Genomic DNA, 21,274 nt, shown 5'->3' on the forward strand with positions numbered 1-21,274 from the left:
GTCTCCTCTAGCCTGCTGCCCAGATGCTGGCACCGCTGTGGAAGTGGCAGCTCCCTAGGCCACACGGAGGCCTCTGCCACGGAGACCACGTGAGCTCCAGGCCAAACCCTCACTCTCTCCGAAACAACTCATTGCATCGCCTGCCCCTGCCTCCAGCCAGCTGCACTCGAGCTGTTTACAAACCTTGCAAAAACAACTGCACCCTCCGAGGCAATAAAATGATTGCAAAAGATTAGTCTTTGCACTGGGCGTCAGCTAAGGGGTCAAATCCACACCCTCAACTCAAGCTTGTCAAATCAATCTTACTCCGGACATGTGTCTCAGGCCCCTGGGTCTAAGTCCAACACAGGGGAGGGAAGGAGGAAAATGCCCTGGAACCCGGCCTCCCTCCCCCAGCACCCGCTGCAGGAGTAGGCAGCCAGACGGGGTGCAGCGAGGTTCCTGGGAAGATGAGTTGAGACACTGACCCAAGACTGAGCGCTGGAGAGCAGATTGCTGTGCACCAGCCCCAGAGCGGTCTCAGCACATGCCCCGAATTGGAGGAGCAGAAAGCATGCTCTGGGTGCTGAGGTGAGTCGGGGGCAGGACCAGTGAGAGAGCAAAAGAGAAACTAACTAGAAGCTGGCAAACTTAATGACTGACTGTTTTTCTGTAATCTTGTGAATTCTGGAAAAATGGTGGTAGGTATTTGACACGCCCAAACACACCACTTGCCCAGAACGTCTTTTCCGGGTTGGCAGTGCCCTGAGGAGTGCCACGTGGCCAGCGCTGGGGGAGGGAAGGAGCAGAGGGGCAGGAGGCCCTGCCCCAACCAAAGCCCATCCCTCCCAGCAGCGCTGCCCCTCTGCCCGAAACACCTGAAACCCCCGCTCGTTGGCACCAGTCACCCTTGCTTTGTGCCTTCCTGGAGGCCTCAGCAGCAGGCATAGCCACATAGGCCCATGTCAGCTCCTCCAGGTTTTGTAATAAACATCACCGACAGACCACAGCGAAGCATTCCTTCCAGAATTCCTGAACTCCAGGCATGTATGTTCAACCGCCTGCTCAGCTTCACTCAGATGCCTAATGGACATCGCAGGGTTAACGTGCCCCAAACTGAACTCCCAAACTCCCTTCCAGCTTTCTCTTCCCTGTCTTGGTCAACGCCAGAACCATGCTCCCATGTCCTCAGGCCAAAAACCTTGGAGTGAAAACCCACATCCGGTCCATGGAAAATCCTGACTCTATCGTTGAGGTATATAGGGGAATCCAATCATTTTTATCACCTCCAAACACAAGCCACAGCCCTCTCCCTCCTGGGTTATTACAATAGCTTCCTAAATGGTCTCCATCCCCTCCTCTCTTCCTTCTCCTCAGGCTATTCTCATCCAGAAGCCACTGTAATTAAAAAAAAAAAAAAAAAAAAAAATAAGTCATCTCATATCACACTCTGCTAAAAACCAAACCCAACCAACCCCAAACCCTCCACAGGCTTCCCATCTCCAGGACAACGGCCCACGACAAAGCCCCACTCAGCCCGGTGCCCGTGGCCACACACACACTTTCCCTCCCGACCCCCTGTCCCACTCCCCGCCCTCTGGCTCCCCAGGCGCCTGGCCTCCAGTTCTCCTTTGAATACACCTGCTCCTGCCCCAGGGCCTTGGCATTGGCGGCTTCCTCTCTCTCAGGGCTCTTTCCTTCTTCCCACCAATATCATTGCCTTTCTCTGTGACAGTTACAAAATATATCAAATTCTTTGATACCCCCCTCCCCCCTCAAGGGGTGGAGCCTAATCCCTGACTGAATGACTCAGTTCCCGGGAAGAGAACCCGGTGGCAGTGGAGGGGTGGGGCTTCAGAGAGGACATCATAGAGACTCTGCAGCGGTGTCCAGCTCATTCGCTTTCTCTTGGGTCACTCACTCCAGGGCAGCCAGCTGCCATGTCCCGAGGACATTCAGCTGCTCTGTGGGTAGGTCCGCGTGGCGAGAAACAGAGGCCTCCTGCCCACAGCCACGGAGCGGGCCTCCTCGGAGCCCGCAGTCGGGCCTGCAGACGGGGTAGCCCCAGCCAACTGCTCGCCTGAGAGACCCTGAGCCAGAACCAGCCAGCGACAGCTCCCCGCCCCCCCCAAACTGAACTCCCAAACGCCCTCCTCCAACGTGGCCCGCCCTCAGTCTTCCCTGTCCTGATTCATAGTCCCAGATTCTGACCCTCAGGAACCGAGGGAATAAATCGTAGCTGTTTTAAGCTTCTAAATTCGGCGGCAGTTTGTTATGCAATAATGGTTTATCAATATGCTTGCTTCCTCATTCCCGTCCAGTTTGGCTGCAATGTCACCTTCTGGGAGCCACCTTCCTGAACCACCCTCTTGCAGCTGCAACCTCCCCGCTGCCCTCTGGGCTTCTGCTTCCCCACAGCACCGAGTGCTTTCTAATACTCTGCGTAATGTGCGTGCTCCTCCTGTTGCCTTTCTCCTTCTTAAATTATAAGTCCCACGTGGGCAGAGGATTTTCTGTTTTGTTTACGGCACACACTCAGCAATCAAATACCTGCCGCCTGGATAAACGCATGCTTGCCGTGGCTTCACCCTCTATCTTGACTTCCTGAATTCCGGGTTCACCCGTTTTTAAAAGCGTGTTCTGAGGCTACTTCTCGAAGGGCTTTGTCTGAGCGTATCTTTTGTTCACAACCACGCAGGAAGGAAAGGCCCTTGGTTTCAGGCAGGGACGGGTCATGCCTTCTCTTTCCCGAGAACATGTCTGCTCCGGAGACCAGCACCTCGAAGGCCGGTGGGATGTCTTTCCTACTTGACCCAGGAGGCCTGGGTTCCACGGAATTTAACGTAGTCAGACAGACAAACAGCCCAGGCAGCAGATATTCCAGGTGGACGCTAATCTGATTGTCCTTGATGCCAGTACACTCGAGTCTGTCATGTGTGGCCAGCCCGCAGTCATGTGGCACCGGAGAAGCAGCTGTATCAACAGGCCCCTTGCAGGTCCGCACACAACTCCACCGGAGAGTGAGTTTTAAACGAGGGAGAGGGGAAAGAAGGCAGGGAGAGATGGAAAGGCTCTGCACGAGGCAGGCGTGGTGAGCAGGCCCGGGGAGGGAGGCCGCGCCCGCTGCTGTTGCGCAGTCACCGCGGCTGGCGGCCTGCCCGTTCGCCAGCTGCACTTTGAGGCCCTTCCAGAGGAGGGTTATCCTGACACTTTGACCAGGATTATCTCCACCCTCCACACAGATTGCCGCAGTGTCCTTGAGTTACAGTATCTATGTTGCTATAATGACCGGAAAGCCATGTCGTAAAAGCCCTTTGCTGAGTTTGAGGCATTGTGTGTCCTCTGGGTGACAGGTTAATGTTACAATTAACATTACAATGTATGACGGAGTCAGGCCATGGGGTTCACGTTAGCCAGCTGTGGACGAATATCACTGTACATCTCTAGGTCTGTTTTCCCAAGTGAAAAGAGGCTGTTTTGGTTCACCTTCTGGCTGCAACCTTCTCCGAGGTCTGTAAGGAGCCACGGGCTCCAGGTAAAGCGGAACAGCACGGAACCTGGCAGGCCCATGGGGTCATGAGGTTAGGATCCTTCACTAGAGTCAGAGCCAGCGTTCCTCCCTTAGGGCAGAGCTTTGCAGAGGTGAGAGCTTGTAACTGTGGGAAAGGCCCCCGTTGGCCCCAGAGGCAAGTGCCCCCAGCACATTCCCAGCTGTAACTGGTCCGGATGCCTCCCTGGGAAAGCCCCATCTTACCACCCATTGGTCCAGGCCCGGAGCCCAGCTACAGCCATCCTATTTGCCTCCCTCTGACCCCTTCCTCCCACACATTCTTGACCCTCAGGGAGAATTCCCGGGAACAGCTTGCTATGTTAGTTAGGTCTGCTGAGTGTTTGCACTTCACAAAGGTTGATGCAATTGGTGTGAACTTGTGACTGTCAGGCAAAGTGGCCGGGAGGGAAGCTGGGGAGAAGTGGGGGGGATGGGGAAGTCCCCGGGGCTCCCGGAGCTCGAGCTGGGCCCTTTACTCACCTTCCCCAGCGCCCTGGCCTCCGGGGTGGAAACTGGCACCGCTGAATCAGAGTCACGTGTCGCGGGGCAGGTTACAAATAGCACGGGGATTAGCAAACCCATCCTGAAACTCCTGGTTCAAGGGCAGGGAAAGTTACCAGTTGAATTCCAGCAGACCCTGAGCGACTGGGACCTGGGAAGGGGGTTCTGAGCGTACCCCGAGAGGAAGGGCGCGGAGCCCACCAGGGACCACTTCGGACGGGGGCGGGGACCTCACGTCTGGCCACCCGGGCGCCGGTGTCTCCATAGCCTGCTCGTCGGGGAGCGCTCAGCCAGGACCCAAGGGCGAAGTTTGCCAAACGAACGAACGGCGGGACCCTGGGCGGACCCTCCCCAAGCCGCGGCAGTGGAGGGCGCAGCGGCGGCGGGAAGGCAGGGACCCCCTGCGGCGGCCACGGGGTAGGAGGTGGACGCTCCCCTTTCCCACGCCCTCGCCCCAACCCTGGAACCCGGCTCCGGAGGAAACCCGCTTCCTCCCCGCTGCGGGGTCCCGGCGGGCGCAGCGCAGGTCAGCCAGCCAGGAGGAGACCCCCCAATCAGCCAGGAGGAGACCCTCCAGTCAGCCAGGAGGAGACCCCCCCAGCCAGGAGGAGACCCCCGATCGCCGCCCCGGCTCCCCGAGGTCCCGGGCGCTGGCGGACCCTCGCCCCGCGTCCCCGGGCTTGGGCGCCTCCCGCCCCGAAGGCAGCACCGGTGGCAGCCAGCGCCCGCCAGCCCGCCCTGCCGGTGCCCGCGCCTCCCGGCGCCGCCTCCTCCCCCCGCACACACAGCGGCGCCGCCCGCAGGTGGGGGTGAGCGGGCGCGCACCCCGCGGCCGGAGCCGGGCTCTGAGGGGCGCCCCGAGCAGGCGGCGGGGGACCAGGTCTCAGGTAAGCGGTCTGCCCGGGGCTCCCGCCGAGGCCGGGTGCGCACGGACCTGCGCCCGGGGAGACGTGCTCTCAGGCTCCCCAACATCCACAGGGTTACTTCCCATAAGAGACAGTTCCTCTCCTGGCCCGGATCACACCAGAGCATTGGATGTCGTTAGGGGCTGCTAACTAACCTGTGGAAATGTCCTTTGGAAAACGGACAGTGGTAGGGAGGCGAACTTGGCTTTGGGAAATTAGGGGTAGGTTGGTATGTAGAAAAGGTTTAATTTGCTCTTCGTCTGTGTGTGTCGTGGGTTCGTGTACGAGAGAGAGAATAAGACAGACTGACTGACCCACTACCCACACTCCGTTTTGCCTCAGGGCTGTAATCCATTAGGCCCTGGGGAAGAGGGCACAAATCCAGTTTGGGGCTCCTACTTCTTTGACTGGTATGTGGGGATTTGCCTTTAGATGGTTGAAGCCTTGTCACTCACTTCAAATTTGAAGGCGTCAGGAATACAATGGGTTCCTGACAGGACTTTGTAGCAGAGACTCACCCTCCTCTCTGAAGCCAGCAAAAGGCATTACATGATTCAGAAATTTAAAAACAAAAAAGTTAGTGCAGTCCTTGAAGTCTTTGTCTCAGCTTAACTGCATCTGCATAAATAGTTCTTCCAAGTTTAAAAATGAAAACATGCATTTGCCTTCTTTCTTCAACTTCCTTTTGATTCTATCATATTTTTCCTGGAAAATTACTTCCTCGTGGAAGACAGAGCGTTTGCTTTCTTTACCTAAACTGCCCCCACTTGGCCGTGATTTGGGTTTGCCAAGATGGCCTTGGCTTCCCAGCGGCAGGCTTGAGCTCCTTCCTGGGACCACGGAGGCAAGGGGCACAAGCTCCTTTCAAAGGTTTTCTTTTCCTTGAGCGGTGAAGACAGTCTTCACACTCAGATTGTCCTTTCGAGCACCCCGACTTAAATATCCCATTCATGAGAGCAAACAAGATAGCCGGAGAGCAGTCTGCGTAAACCAGACCACTCTTCCACAACTGCCCCGTCATTCAATACGTGATCCCCTTGAAGAGCAGGGCGGGGTGATCTTGTGGAAAGTGCTTTCCCACTTGATTCACTTGTACGCTTCTTTCAAAGTCAAGTTCTATTGCTGTTTAACTGGCGATTTTATCAGCTGCTTATTTTTAACAGCCTAAGCCTCTTTGTGGAAGTGGGTGGCACCTCGAAGGAGGGTGAGGCCGAGGCTGCCTGGCCACCGGTGAGACAGGGCTCCGCCCGCCGGTGTGCCACACTCCCGGTTCGTCCCAGGCCCACGCGGCCAGGCCACCGATTTCAGGCCCTGGAAGCCCCCGAGTGAGAACTCAAGCATCACCCTTTGACAGAATTAACTTCATAGCCACTAAACTCACTGCGTTCCTGAACTGCCTCCCCAGGCCGTTGACACTCCTGAACGTGGCTGTCCTGGAGACGTAGCCTTAGAATGAAGCCCAGGATGGAAAGTTGCTGCGGGTCTAGAACAGGAAATGGAAAGTTAGAACAAAAACTTACCGGCATGGAAACGCTCAGAGCCGCTGTGATGAAATGTGGGGTGTCTGTAAATCAGCAGTAATCCCCGTGGTTCTTCCCTCACTCCCCATTGTTTGTTTGCCTGGGTGAGTGGATTTGTAAGACTCAGAACAGGAAAAGCCACACCCAGTTACGTTTGCTATATGGGTTTTTAAGAATTTTATTAAAATTAAAAAATTACTGTTGATACTCAATATTACATTAGTTTCAGGTGTACAGCATAGACATACAGCTTATGAAGTGGCCCCCGAATAAGTCTAGTACCCCCCTGACAGCATACATGGTTATTATAATATTATTGACTGAATTCCCTATGCTGTGCTTTACATCCCCGTAAAGAGTTTTATTTGTTTTAAAGATCCTCTTAGGTGCATGGTAATTGCATTTCTTCCTCTTGAATACCTTCATAAAGTTAACTAGTCAGGAGTTTCTGAATGCCTGTCCTCCTGACTCATAAACCAGCTCATTGTTCTACAGTGGAGCGGTTGGATGGAGTTCTATTCCCCATGACTTCACCTTGGTGCGATTTCTGCAGTGGCCAGCAGAAGGACAGGAGGGTCGGGAACACCGTCCCCGCTTTAATTCGGTGTTTGCTTCTGTTTGCAGAGCTGGGGCAGCCACTGGCGGGAAGGAAGCACAGCCCACCCACCCCGCTGCGGGGAGAGGGCCTCTTCTGGCCATGTCTCCTGCAGCAGCTGAACCAGCAGCAGATGGCGCCCAGCGAGACAGGCATGTCAGCATTCTCATTTTCTTCCTGTTCGTCTTTGGAGCCATCCTGCTGTTTGTGGGAGTCCTGCTCTCCATCTTTGGGTTCCAGGCGTGCCAGTACAAACCCCTCCCGGACTGCAGCATGGTGCTGAGGGTCGCCGGGCCTGCGTGTGCCGCAGTTGGGCTGGGGGCCGTGATCCTGGCCCGCTCCCGGGCTCTCCTTCAGTTCCGGCAGGGGCGCCGAAGAGGCAACCGGGCAGACCCTGACCGGCCCTTCATCTGCGGGGAGAGCCGCCAGTTTGCCCAGTGCCTCATCTTTGGGTTTCTGTTCCTGACCAGCGGCATGCTCATCAGCATACTGGGCATTTGGGTCCCTGGCTGTGGCTCAGACTGGGAGCAGGAACCACTGAATGAGACAGACACTGCTGACGAGGAGCCCCAGATCTGTGGATTCCTGTCCCTGCAGATCATGGGACCTTTGATTGTGCTCATGGGACTGTGCTTCTTCGTGGTCGCCCATGTTAAGAAGAGGAACAACTTGAACGAGGGCCAGAATGCCCCTGAAAGCGAAGAGAGACAGACCCAGAACACGGAGCCTGTTCAGGTCACTGTAGGTGCGTGGCTTCATTCCTGTGCATGCTCACGTCACAGTGGCTGGGTCTGACCTACGTTCTCTCTCTCTCTCTCTCTCTCTCTCTTTCACACACACACACACACACACACACACACACACACACACAGTACTGCTGCTATGGTAGGCCCCAAAGAAGTCCACGTACACATCATTTTGCCTCAGTAATTCCATATTATTTAGCAAATGCTTTGGGACATTGAGTGGTAACCTTGAGCAATGTCACAGAGCAAATTTAGGGGAAAGTTGAAAGAATCTCAAGGACAGCCTGCAAGTCCTCTATCACCATGGGGACCCTCCTCCCCTGTTATTCTCACACTAAAACCTGTGGCACTTCGAATTGCTGGGCACATGAGTTCGCATCCCTGACTGTCACTGGCTGACTGTCCTTGGCTAAGTCCTCACCCTCTCACGGCCTTGGTTTATGTATCCATAGAATGAGCCTTTTAAGATTCCTTTCAGCACCCACTTCCCAGGATTATGAGTCTTTCCCAAGTCTATCAGTCTTCTAAGTGTTGAAGGGCCTTCTGTTCTCTGCATTGTTCTTTATTTTCTGTAACTTCAGGTTTAGGGCAAAGTTGGGAAGCAGAGGCTTAAATGAAGATGAAATGGGGCAACACCTGTCCCTTCTTTCCCCCACGGAATGCCTAGTAATCCCTTTTGGGCCCCGTGGGTTCTGCTGAATAGATGGGTTACCATTTCCCAGAGTCACCCTCCCCCGCAAGGACAATGTCAGTAACTTTGGCCTCAGCTTCACACAACCAAGGAAAAAAAACCCCGTTGCTACTCATTTATGCAAATGACTGTACTGTGGTTTTTCCTCAGTCTCCTTTAGAAAGCTCTGAAGCCACATCCGTGACCTCTAAAAGGCAAGGCAAGGAGAACTGCAGAGCAGAAACTATGGAGGGCACAGAGGAGGCGAGTGGCGAGTGAGAGCTCCCTGTGTCCCGGGCTGTATACGGAGGCAGCAGTGTTCCCAGCAGAGACGGGCGGTCCCGGAGTGTGGGCCGGCAGGACACCAGCCTCAGAGAGGAAGGGCAGATGGACTTACAAACAGTCTTTTCATTGAGCCAGCATTGATGCTCCCAGCTTATTTCATTATGTATTTATATACTACCTCGACAACACAAATATTAGTTATCTATTAATAACAGCTCACACATATGTAAAGCTTATTTATTCCTGTGCTAAACACGCATCTTAGTGTTCTTCAAGAGCCTGTTGTGTGAAATTCCCTCACTTCCATGAGGACCAACTGAGGCAGACACTCTTAGTGTCTCCATGTTAGAGATGAAGAGACGGAGGCCCAGGGATATTAAGTAACTGGCTCAAGGTCGCAAGGTAGCGATTGGCAGAGCCAGGATCCAAACCCAGGCAGGTGGGAGCTCATATAAGATGGCCCTTGTACAGACCTTCCTCGGGGCACGGGGCTGGAGTTCTGTCTCTGCTGGTTTTGTCTTCACCGAGTGTTCTGGGTAGTTGTCACATGAGACAATATAGACAGTCTCAGTCCTTTCGGGATCACAGTAGGGTCCATGTGGACACCCTCATGGGATGCTCAGTGGTCACTTAGTTGGGGACGTTTTGAGGTGTGCCCTTTGGTTTGCTATCAGGAGAGTTTGGGGGCAGCTTCTGTCCTGGTGGCTGGAATGTGGGGGGCAGTGGGTAACTACTCCCTGGGCAGTTCTGTCCTGCTGTCGGTCAGCACTGCATAGTTTAAAAACCTTAAAGTATTTTCTACTTAACTCTTTAAATCCCATCAAACCTGTGAAAATCAGGCACCCTAACTCCTTGTTTTTCTCTCCTTTGATATGATGGCATGGGGCTAAAATTTTTAGAAATCAAGACTTTTAGTACAATTGATAAGACTCTGGACATGGTCTCTAATGGTCGGTTCAGCCTTATGAGGGAAACTGGGGTGATAAGGGGTAGTTCTGGCTCAGCCCCAGAATTCAGCTCTTCCTCCTACACCCCCTGGGAGAGAAGCCAATGATGTGCTGTCTGTGAACATACCCAGTGCTGGGCCTGGACACGCAGCAGGTTCAGGAGACAGCCCTCCTTTGACGGGTATATGATTCCAAGTCACGGAGGACACCAGGTCCTGCAGGGCCTAGTGACAGGGAACCCGGGGTGGACGTTTTTCCTGTTGAGAGCAGACTGTGAGTGTGGGAGGCTGGGAGCTGACTGGCAGATGGACTAGCCCAGAGATAACTGTTGGCTTTGCACATTTCCTTGTTTGCGTTTGATGTTTGATAGGTGACTGGCCTGCTTTAGAGGCTCATTCCCAAGTCCTATGTCCTACAGAGTGTAATTAAAGCGAACACTTAGCCTTACTTCCTCTGACCTACCCAGGCCTTCTGAAGAAAATGAAAAGCTGAGCATTACGCTTTATCAATTTAGGTTAGCAAGGTAAGCCCCAACAGCTAGGCGCGGTGGAGTTCATGCACCAGGTGCGGAGTGGAACCACTGCCAGGACTGCCAGTTGGGAGTGTTTCTTCAGACATGCAAATAAGTGCCACAGGCTGGCAGAGGTGAAGAAAGCAGCTGGCAGGGCGTGGGACAGCTGAGGGGGTTCGCTCTTTGCCCAGCACTGTTTTAGTGGCTGCACGGGAAACCACTTCTCCTACTTGCCCCTAGGCAGGTTCAGGGATGGCCTACAATTGACAGATGTGGCAGCTGAGGCCTAGAGGGGTTCAGTAACTTGGTCAGGGCCGTGCTGGATTGGTAACTGGCAAATGGAATCCTGCCCCTGGCTAGGCAAGCATCAGATCTGCTGCCCAGCACAAACCTGGCTCCGTGCACAGAGAGGGCCTCTCTCCTCCTCCATTCTCCCTGAGCTCGCTGGTGCTGCCAGCTCTCCAAGGACGCCTCAGACCCTGAGCAGTGGTGCTTGCCTCAGGGCCAGAGTGCTCTGGGCAACTCCGGTGGTGCATTTGTTTTGAAATGGAAATGCAGGTTAGAGCTTGCTTCTGGTCCTCCCCAAAACACAGGTGACTGGCTAGAAATGCTAAAAACAAGCTTCTCTTTTAGTTTGACTTTGTTTTGTGAAGCTTGGTGACATATTGGTAGGTAAAGACTCTACAAGAGCATGGACCACAGCCATGGCGATGCCAATGATGGGACGTAGGATAGCTAATCTGTTCAGAGGTGAAACTGCATTTGAGGAACAAGGCACTTGATCCAACAGCTAACTTCTGATGAATTAAAAATGTAAGTTAAGTCCAGCTGGTGTGGTTTAGTGCTTGAGTGTTGACCTATGAGCCAGGAGGTCACGGTTCGATTCCCAGTCAAGGCATGTGCCTAGGTTTTGGGCTTGATCCTGGGTGGGGAGCTTGCAAGAGGCAGCCAATTGATGATTCTCTCTCATCATTGATGTTTCTCTCTCTCTCTCTCTCTCTCTTTCTCTCTCTCTCTCTCTCTCTCTCTCCCCATCTCTCTCTCTCTCTCCCCTCCTCCTTCTCTCTCCTTGACTCTCTTCCTCTCTGAAATCAATAAAACAAAAAGAAAAGAAAAGAAATTGTAAGTAAAAAACAAGAAAAACTTTAAAGCTGTACACATCCCAGGGCAGGCACACGGTTAGAAAATGCTCCACTGAAATGCTTTAGCTCAGACTTGAAATGAGATAGGCCTACTATTTTTTTAAAAAAAATTGTGGTAAGATATATAGAACATACATTTACCACTTTGACTGTTTTTAAGTGTGTGATGGCATTGAGTACATTCACAATGTTGTGCAGCTGTCACCACTATCCATTTCCAGAAGCTTTTCCTCGTCCCAAACAGAAACTTGGCACCCATCAAACACGGACTCCATCTCCCCTGCCCCCAGCCCCTGGAGGCCTCTGTCTCTGTCTCTACATCTGGTCAAACCACTTTTTGATGCTGGAGTTGGCATACGTGTTTTGACTATTTCTATAGATGAGCCAAATACGTAATTTGTTTAGCGCGTGCTAATTTGTTTGCACTTATTACTTACCCATCTTCAACAAGACTGTGTGTGTTTCCCTAGGTGACGCCGTGATAATATTCCCGCCCCCTCCGCCGCCTTACTTTCCTGAGTCTTCAGCTTCTGCCGGGACCAGAAGTCCAGGAGCGGACAGTGTGCTTCCAAATGAAAGTCCGCCTTCATATTACAGTATTTTTAACTATGGGTAAGACTTTGCCTTTGAACTTCAGGAGTAGCATCTTCATCTTTGCAGGCCTGTACCTCATTTGGGGCCAGATGAGCTTGGAGGCTGAGGTACAGAAGCAGTAAACATCAGAGTGTATCTTTTCTTGCCGATGCCATGTCAGAATCGTTGCCTAATATTAACAGTACTTTTCAGGAAACTTTGGGCAGCACCTAAGTTAACAATTATAGAAGTGGCTGTGCCAGGTGAAGGTGGAGCCTTCTCCAGACATTCTTCTGTGCTCCTGGCAGGGGTGACCCTCACAATGTTTAACAGCCCGTCGGCCAAACGGAGCTGGGCTCCGGAGGCCCCTGCTGGCTGCTTTAGATTGTAGGGAGGGTTGGGGGTAGATATGGAAGGTGTTAGTAACTAATGGATGTCCTTGAGTGATCAGCTAAAGTCACCTGCACCCTGACCTGACCAAGCTGCATTTCCCCTCCAATATTAAGTTGTTCCCTGGCCTCAGAGCCTCTCAGATTAACTGATGATCCCCCATCCCCGTGCTCCCCATGTGCCACAAATTAGGAGGCATGCATGTGGTCAGATTAAAGAGCAGAAATCTAAGGGCTTTTTCTTTAGGCAGAGCAAAGCAGTTGAAGGTTTGGGGCTCGGAGCCCTTGGTTAGCACAGTTCACGATGGGAAAGGCTGGCCGTGGCCAGATGGGTAGGCGCTGAGTCTCATGGACAGGCTGAGGTACCAGGAGCCAGACTGTGGGGGTTGGTAGGGGGCTGGTGATGGGGGGACCTGGGATGGAGAGGACAGTGAGGAGGAGCAGAGATTGTCATGTTAGGGGAGTGACAGGGACAGTGGCTGTCCCTGGCAGAGGAGGAGGTGACTGAGCTCAGGGTAAGCGGGTGAAGATGGTGCCCAGGCTTGTGGTAGAGGGGCAGGTAGTTTGAGTGGCTAGGCCTGGACAGAGAGATGGAACTGGGAAGAGGTTGCTGAGGCAGGAGGGCAGCGGCGTAATGACCTGAGGAGGACACACAGGGGCAGGCGTTACAGGAAGGAGTCCTGGGAAGTGCCAGGGAGGAGCAAAGGCTCTGATGCCTTCTGAATGGGTGACCAGGGTGCAGGAGGTGAAATCTTCACTGCCAGAAGGTTCTATAGGGCAAGGTGAGTGGGTGAGCAGATCAGTGACAGCTGACTGCCGAGCATTGGGGCCTGCATTTTTGAAAGCAGTGGGAACAGGGCACGGAAGCCCCTGGGAGCCCTCGGGGATGGGTGCTGCCCTGCTGGTCACTCACCTCTGAGGCGCGTGTTCCTGTGCTGCAGAGGGCGGTGAGCGGGATCTGACCAGAGACGAGTATAGGAACCGTTCTGCAGGGATGAAGGGGCGGTTAGGGTCTGGACATTTGTAGAATTCTGTTAATGACTTTTTTACTCTTTTCTCCAATGATGAACTTCTCCAAGCCCTAAAGTGAATGTCTATTAACTTAAAACGTCAACAACAAAAAATGGCACCTGCTGCTGTGATGGTTTCTGTGTGCCAGAGGCAGGCTTTTCTTGCATTACCCGTATAATCCTCATAGTCAGGCCGTCTGCACCGTGATCCCATTTTACAGACGAGGAACCGAGGCTTAGCCATCACGCAGCTAGAAAGCAGCAGAGTGGAAATTCAGATGCTGTCTGCCTGGTGCTAAAGCCCACTCCGTTAATGGCTATACCTGCCTGCTTCCTTCAAGTTTTTGGCCCTATGATTTAGTTTTCTATTTGCATGTCTACTTACGTTAGCTGCCTCAGACGACACACTAGCAGAGAACGGTGTGTGCGCTCTTTGTGGGCGGCACCTGTACTTTACACTCCAGGTCTTTTCAATGACAAAGGAAATGACAACAGGGAGGAGACAGTCCGAATGTTACCATCAGCTCTAAGGAAAGAAAGGGTCAAGGAATGGAAACATATCAATAATAATAAAAGAGTAATATGCTAATTAGACCGGATGTCCTTTTGGATGACCTTCCAGATGCAGCCATGGGCCCAGGGAAGCCCGGGGCCTGGGTGCTGGAAGGAAGCCCGGGTCCCAGGTGCCAGAGGGAAGCTGGTGCTGGCCTCTAGGGGAAGGAAGGCCTGCTCTTGCATGAATTTCGTGCACTGAGCCTCTAGTCTATAAATAACAGAATGTGAAAAAATGACTCCTTAGGTCCTTGCACATTTGAAAATAACCTTCTCCTTAAGGCGTGTTACTCTTTCCCTCTCCTCCCTCTCACGTTCTCTCTCTCTTTTCAGCAGGACCCCAGCTCCTGAGGGCCAAGGCACAGCCTCTGAGAGAGAGCGTGTATCCATCTATACCATCTCGGGGACTCCTTCGTCCTCTGAGACCTCCCACACTCCACATCTCTCATCTGAATTGCCTCCCAGATACGAAGAAAAAGAATCTGCTGCGGCCACATCCTTGTCTCCCTCTTCTCAGCCTTCCCCACCATGAACTAGTGGCTCTGGTTCAGTTTTATATAGAACCGATCACTATTTTATTTAATTTGTTTTTTAATAAAAAGTACAATAGCATCGGCTATGCTCTGATTTCCCTGGTGCAGCATCAACATCAATGACAAACCTTCACATACATGAGAGGGTCAGAGACGGTAAGGTAAAATGAGGTGTATATGGCATTCTGAGCTAAGATGGGGTAAGGCACTTTGGGGGCTTCAGGGAGTCATTGCAGGACAAGAAGAGCAGATATTCAATAATTAGTAGTTTGTCCTGCCCTAATCTATATAATAAAGAGGTAATATGCAAATTAACCTCCAAGCCCTCATAAGATGGCTGCCTATGACCAGGCCAGCAGGGGGGTTAGTGAGGGACAAACGACTGAACAAGCAGGCTGCATGGGATGACCAGGCCAGCAGAGGGAAAGTGGGGGCAGTAAGAGGCAACCAGGCCGGCAGGGGTGTGGGAGGGCAGTTAGGGGCAACAAGGTTGGTGGGGGGTGCAGTTGGGGGTGACTAAACTGGCAGGGGAGGCAGCTGGGGGCAATTAGGCTGGCAGGGGAGGCAGTTGGGGGTAATTAGGATGGCAGGGGGGACAGTGAGGCATGACTAGGCCAGTAGGGGGGCAGTTAGGGGCAACCAGGCTGGCAGAGGGGAGCAGTTGGGGGTGACCAGGCTGTCAGGAGGGTCAGTAAGGGGTGACCAGGCAGGCAGGCAGGTGAGTGATTAGGAGCCAGTGGTCCAGGATTGTGAGAGGAATGTCCGGATTGGAGAGGGTGCAGGCTGGGTTGAGGGGACTCCCCTCCCATGCACAAATTTTGTGCACCAGGCCTCTAATAAGGAGATTAAAAAAAGTTATCTCTGATAATTTCCCATTATGGGCAAGGCCCCTAATTCAAGTTCCTGTAATCTAGGTAGTTAAAGAGAGAGAAGGGCAGAAGTTTCCCTTGAAGCATTTTGGTTGCCTTTAGCTCAAAATAATTTGCAAACCATAGAGGCCCGTCTCAGGCTGAACCGCCGCACACGGGTTAAGCTGTTAGGGCCTCACACCCGGGAGAGGCAACGTGCCTCCAGCCGGCACAGACATGAGAGCAGGTTCTCTCACTCAGGCCTCTCTTCCAGGTGCTCGGTGGGGTCATTCCTATCGGGTGAGGAAGAAAAGGCTCAGAGAAGCTAATTAACTCATCCAGGGTCACAGCTTCTACGTGGAGAGGTCGGGCTTGAACCCATCCAGACGGTTTCTGAAAGCCAGGCGCACGCGTCAGGCCCCTGTGCTGTTGAGGGCCAACCAGAGCGGGTGCTGATGTTCAGTTCGGTCCCTTCTGCCTCCAGTGCTAATTGCTTCTGGGGCCAAGAAACCAGATGGCTCTCTTAATGTGGTTCTTGTTTCTTCTTCCTCCTCCTTCCCTTTCTCTTCCTCTCCTTCCTCCTCCTCTTCCTCTTCCATTTTTCCTTCCGTTCATTTAGAAAGAAAGTAATCAGGGTAACCATGTAACTTACACTGGGGCAGTTACCAGTATGCTGACATCCTGACGCCTCCTTCTATAGAACCGATCACCATGTTATTTAGTTTGTTTTCTAAAGTGACACTTTAAAAAAGCGTTTCTCTGGATACTTTGGGAGCAAGATTCCCCTTGCAGGAGGTGCCTTTCTGTGTTATCACAGCCCGGTGCCAAACTGTCCGGACCGACTTTTGTTCTCATAGGGCTACTGCTGAACAAAAACTTTTGTATAGTTGGGTACAATGATAAAAATTATGTATTTAATTCTAGATGACGTAAAGCTTAAGAAATAATCTCTAAGTGTTAGCAGTTCTGCCTGGGAGAAACTGATTTTTGCATGCCCCCTGCTGCGGATCGAGCCCACAACCTGGGCATGTGCCCCTGTCTAGAATCAAACCCGGGATCCTTCAGTCCGCAGGCCAACACTCCATTGACTGAGCCAAACCAGGCAGGGCGAGAAACTGATTTTTAAAATATGAAATCGGTAGTAACTTAGCCTTCTGGGTAACAAAATTTGATGTAGCAAAAATGTGAACTTTTTATGCCTTTTACACATGCCAAATCCCCATTACAATCAATATCGCCCAGCATGGAGGTGCCTGGGAGCAGAACTCCGGGCATTTCTGCTCCAGTAGCTGAGCTGAGGAATGACTGCTCCCATGGGAATTGCTGCCGCAATAAATCAGGCCGGTAGCCTCTCCAGCAGTGCCCATCCAGTCCCAAATTAGACATTTATTGGACTGAACTGCTCTTAACATTCTGCACCTTTTCCTGGAAGGTTAATTATTCACATTTTAAAATTAGAACAGAGGGCAGTTTATCACCACTTCCTTCTGCTGTTATTTATTTATAAAGATTAAGCTGAAACTTCTAGGTAGAATTAGTTTTAAACATTTATGAGTTCTCATATACAAACAGGAGCCCTTTTCATGGCTGTGAGCTGGGGTTTGACATGAAGTATTCTACCTTTGTATGCTAATCTACCTGCATAAGCTTTAAAAAACTCTGAGGTGTAAGTTTGACCTTCTGGTTAAGGAAAGGCTATTCTATTTCCATGAGTCTCTTCGGTACTCAGCAAAGTGGGGGCTGAAGCCACAGCACAGAAAGGGGTCTCAGTGGGACTGACATCGCAGGCTGCAGAGCTGTTGTGAATTATGCGTAGAGTCAGAGAAGGCGCTGCCTTTGCCTGCCATTTAAAAAAAAATCAAGGTGAAATTCCTATGAAGGCATACCTCATATTTTTTATTTTAATTTTTTAAATTTTTATTTATTTTTATTTTTTATTTTATTGATTATGGTCTCACATAATTGTCTTTATTCCCCCATTCCCACCCCAAACCCCTCTCTAGATATGCCTCCCCTCCCCCCCACCCCCCCCACCCTATTGTCCATGGCCACTGGCCAGGCCCATATGTATGCACACAAGTCCTTTGGTTGATCTCTTCCCCTTACCCCCATCCTCCCTTACTTTCCCTCTGAGGTTTGAAAGTCTGATCGCTGCTTCTCTTTCTCTGGGTCTGTTTATGTTGTTCATCATTTCCTCTAGATGTGTGAGATCATGTGATCTAAGAAATACCCTTGTAAGAACCTAAACTGCGACAAGCCATAATGGTTATGCTGAGAGGCAAATGAATCAGTCTGTAGTGAGTTCCTTTCTGGGCCAACAGTTCTTTTGATCCCAATTTCGATGCCAGATAGTTCCTTATGTGTACATGTCAGCCATGCTATTTCAGATCTGGTTGGTGGACAAATGGTGGTAATGCAGGTCCGACCGTCTTATGTGTTTTTTTAAAATATATATTTTATTGATTTTTTACAGAGAGGAAGAGAGAGGGATAGAAAGCTAAAAACATCGATGAGAGAGAAACATTGATCAGCTGCCTCTTGCACACCCCCTACTGGGGATGTGCCCACAACCAAGGTATATGCCCTTGACTGGTATCCAACCTGGGACCTTTTAGTCCGCAGGCCGATGCTCTATCCACTGAGCCAAACCGGTTTCGGCCAGGCATACCTAGTTTTATTGCACTTTGCAAATGCTGCATTTTCTTATATATTGAAAGTTTGTGGTAACCCTTCAAAGAGCAATTCTACCGGCACCATTTTCCCAACAGGCTCAGATGAAGGTTAGCATTTTTTCTTCTTCTTTTTAGCAATAAAGTACTATGTGTAAACAGAACTTTTATATGCATTGGGAAACAAATTTGTGTGGCTCCCTTTATGGCAATATTCCCTTTAGTGCGGGTGTCTGGAGCTGAAGCTCAGTATCCACAGGGTATGCCTGTACCATAACATTCAGCGGTTCACAGTGAACAGTTCAGTGCACTTAGAACATTCACATGTTGTACAGCCACCACCTCTCTCGGGTTCCAAAACATTTTTATCACTCCAAAATAAAACTCATTCCTTTCAAACTGTCACTCCCATTCTCTTCCTCCCTCACACCAGCAGCCACCAATCTCTTTTCTGCTTTTATAGACTTACCACTTTTGGGGTATTTCATGTAAGTGGGGTCATATCATATGTGACCTTTTGTCTGCCTTCTTTCATTTAGCACATGTTTTTAAGATTTATCCACATTGTAATATGTATCAGTGCTTTTTTCCTTTTAGAGCTGAATAATAGTCCTTTGTATGTATGAGCCACAGTTTATTCCTTCATCCGTTCATGGACATTGGGGTTGTATTTGACTTTTGGCTGTGGTGAATAATGCAGCTATGAACATTTGTGTATAAGTATTTGTTGGAGTTCCTGTTTTCAATTCTTTTGGTTATATACCTAGAAATGGAATTTCTGGATCATATACTAACTTGTTAAAAAAGTTTTTTATTTATTTTAGAGAGAGAGGAAGGACGTGGGAGAGAGAGAGAGAGAAAAAAAATCAATGTGAGAGGGAAATATTGATCTGCTGCCTCCTGTACGCCCTTCTGGGGACCAAGCCTACAACTCCAGGCATATGCCCTGATCAGGAATCAAACTGGCAACCTCCTGGTGCACAGGACAATGCCCAACCAACTAAGCCACACCGGCCAGGGCTCATGTGCTAACATTAGTCTGAATTTTTGAGGAACTGTAGCTGTTTTCCAAAGAAATTGAACCTTTTTTTAATATATATATATATATATCCATTCCCACCAGCAATGGATAAGAGTTCCAATTCTTCCGCACCCTTACCGATAGTATTTTATTTTTTTAATTAAGATTATATGATAGCCATCCCAGTTAGTATCAAGTGGTAACTCATGGTTTTAATTTGAATTTCTCTAATGACTAATAATGTTATTTGTCATTAGAGAAATGACTAATAACATTAGTCATTGGTCTTCTCATGTATTGCTTGTCTTTGAATATTATTATCAGTAGCCTAAGAAATACTAGACTTACTCCAGATTCTCCGCCTATGGTGTTGGATGGTGTGATGACTCACCTTAGAGGAAATACTAGTAGTGAGGAAGTCTGCAAATTCAAGGGAGGCCACCCACACAAGGCGGGTGGTGCCACCATGCTGCCCTACACTGTGAACACCCCTTCTTGTGAATTCTTTGTCCTCCCTGGGGCCAGTTAAGGAACTGACCCAGTCAACCAACTCAACTGAAACTAAGGCAATTTTTGACTTTCAGCGGTTCACAGTGAACAGTTCAGTGCACTTTTAACATTCACCTCCTGCATCCTGGTCGCCCATTCAGAAGGTACCAGAGGGTTAATTTGCATATTACCTCTTTATTATTGGAATGTACCTTTGGTATTTCTCCAACTTGTGAACTAAGGAGGAATGGGGCAGGCCGAGAGAAACAGGTCTCAGAGAATGAGAGCCCAGGGGGAAGGTAAACCTGTGTCCATGCAGTTTCCACCTGAGAGGTGGGATTGGGGTGGGGAGAGGGACAGGAGGAGGTCAGGTGACCTCTGTGGCATCCTCATGTGGTGTGACGGTTGGTCTTCTGCCATCGCTGCTGTGCAGAGGACTGGCTGGTTGTAGGAAAGGAATGGATCCAAGAGATAGGAAATCAGCCTTGGCAGGTGGCTTCACATGAGCAGAAGAGGGATGGTAGGAAGTCTGGCTGGATCTTTTGAGGATCCGAGATGACAGGAACTATGACAACGATTGAAAAAAATTAAATTCCTGAGTTCCGTTCTAAACTAGCCCAAAGAATCCAGATCTCCGAAGGGGACAATGTTTATCGTGAGAAACCTGGGAAACACTGCCCGTGGGAATAACAGAAACTGCAGAGGCGACAACCACCTGTGGGCTCGATTGTCTGGGTGATGAGCACCTGGTAATTTCTAGGCCCTCTGGGCGTCCTGTTTACACACACCCCGGCCTGTGCTGATGTAGGTTCACAGTTGGGCCCCAGTGGTGATGGCTTCACACAGCCTCCTGGGCCCAGCCTCCCCGCAGCTCTGCTGGGGATCCCTGTGAGAGCCACCCGTGGAGGGGAAACAAAGCCCTTTCCGCTCTCACCCGGGGAGTTCTCCTGTGCTTTCAGACTGGAGGACCTTGAACTCCCTTGTGAAGGAAGGCATGGTTCTACCTTTGCTTCTCTGGGTTGGAAGACAAGACTGCTGCATGACACAGGTGAAGGGAACATAGTCGGATTCAAACAGAAAATGCTCGGGAGTGTGCAGGTGGGGAGCAGTGTGAGTATCGCCCCTGCCATCCTCATGGGGACTCCCCGCTCCAGGGAACCCAGCTGAGAAAGTTGCCCCATCCGTGTGAAGGGCAGGGCTCCGCCAGCTGCCATTCTGGACACAGAAAACCTGCCCACTGAGCCTCTAACGCAGAAGCTTCTCCGAGAAGGAAATCAGGAAGCACACTGTGGAGGTGGTGGGAGAGCTGGAGGGGAGAAACGTCCTCTGACTGCTGGTGGGGAACCACGCATGGCCAGTCCCAGCCCTGAACCTCCTGGGACATTGCATACCTGGGATTCCTGGAGTAGCATGCATGCTGCCACCAATGCCAGTACCCCACCGGGAACACAGTGGGAACAAAGCGGAGGGCCTGGATGCAGCTTGCCCTAGTGAGGAATGCTTTGGGGGAGAGCGGGGAGATTCCAGCTGGATGAAGCATGTGACTGCTGAAAAGTACTGTCTGCCCTTGCCCTCACTCTGGAGGTGCCCCAGCATCTGGCTGAGGTGGGGTGGCGCTGGGAGTGCACAGTGACTTCATCCCTTCCCCGTCCGAGGGTGGCAGACGGCTATGCGATGAGGAAGACTGGTGGGCCGTGCTCTCTTGGAGGCTGCTCCGGCCTGAAGGAGCCGGAACGTGGGCGGGGTGTGTTGTGGGGGCTGGATGAGCCACCACTGCTCTCATGTGCAAAGAGTCACTCATAGGACTTTTCCTTAAAGGCCTTTGAACTAGCGAGTGAA

The 21,274-nt window shown here is 51.2% G+C and overlaps 1 protein-coding gene across 5 annotated transcripts; it reads left to right on the forward strand.

Moving 5' to 3' along the window:
* Nucleotides 1–420: 420 nt before the first annotated feature.
* TMEM171 (transmembrane protein 171) lies at nucleotides 421–14,501 on the forward strand. 5 transcript variants are annotated; one of them, XM_084880658.1, is made up of 4 exons: nucleotides 421–570; nucleotides 7,080–7,795; nucleotides 11,822–11,963; nucleotides 14,209–14,492. In XM_084880658.1, the coding sequence occupies exons 1-4, from the start codon at nucleotides 527–529 to the stop codon at nucleotides 14,405–14,407; spliced, it is 1,101 nt and encodes a 366-aa protein (XP_084736784.1). In that variant the 5' UTR covers nucleotides 421–526; the 3' UTR covers nucleotides 14,408–14,492. The 5 variants fall into 5 exon arrangements, with proteins under 5 accessions (XP_084736784.1, XP_084736785.1, XP_084736786.1 ...); XM_084880659.1 differs by lacking the exon at nucleotides 421–570 and adding an exon at nucleotides 4,089–4,917; XM_084880660.1 differs by lacking the exon at nucleotides 421–570 and adding an exon at nucleotides 4,115–4,447 and having other exon boundaries at nucleotides 14,209–14,501.
* The last annotated feature ends 6,773 nt before the right edge of the window (nucleotides 14,502–21,274 follow it).

This window comes from Pipistrellus hanaki (genome assembly GCF_964339955.1).
Source record: "Pipistrellus hanaki genome assembly, chromosome: 4".
NCBI lineage: Eukaryota > Metazoa > Chordata > Mammalia > Chiroptera > Vespertilionidae > Pipistrellus > Pipistrellus hanaki.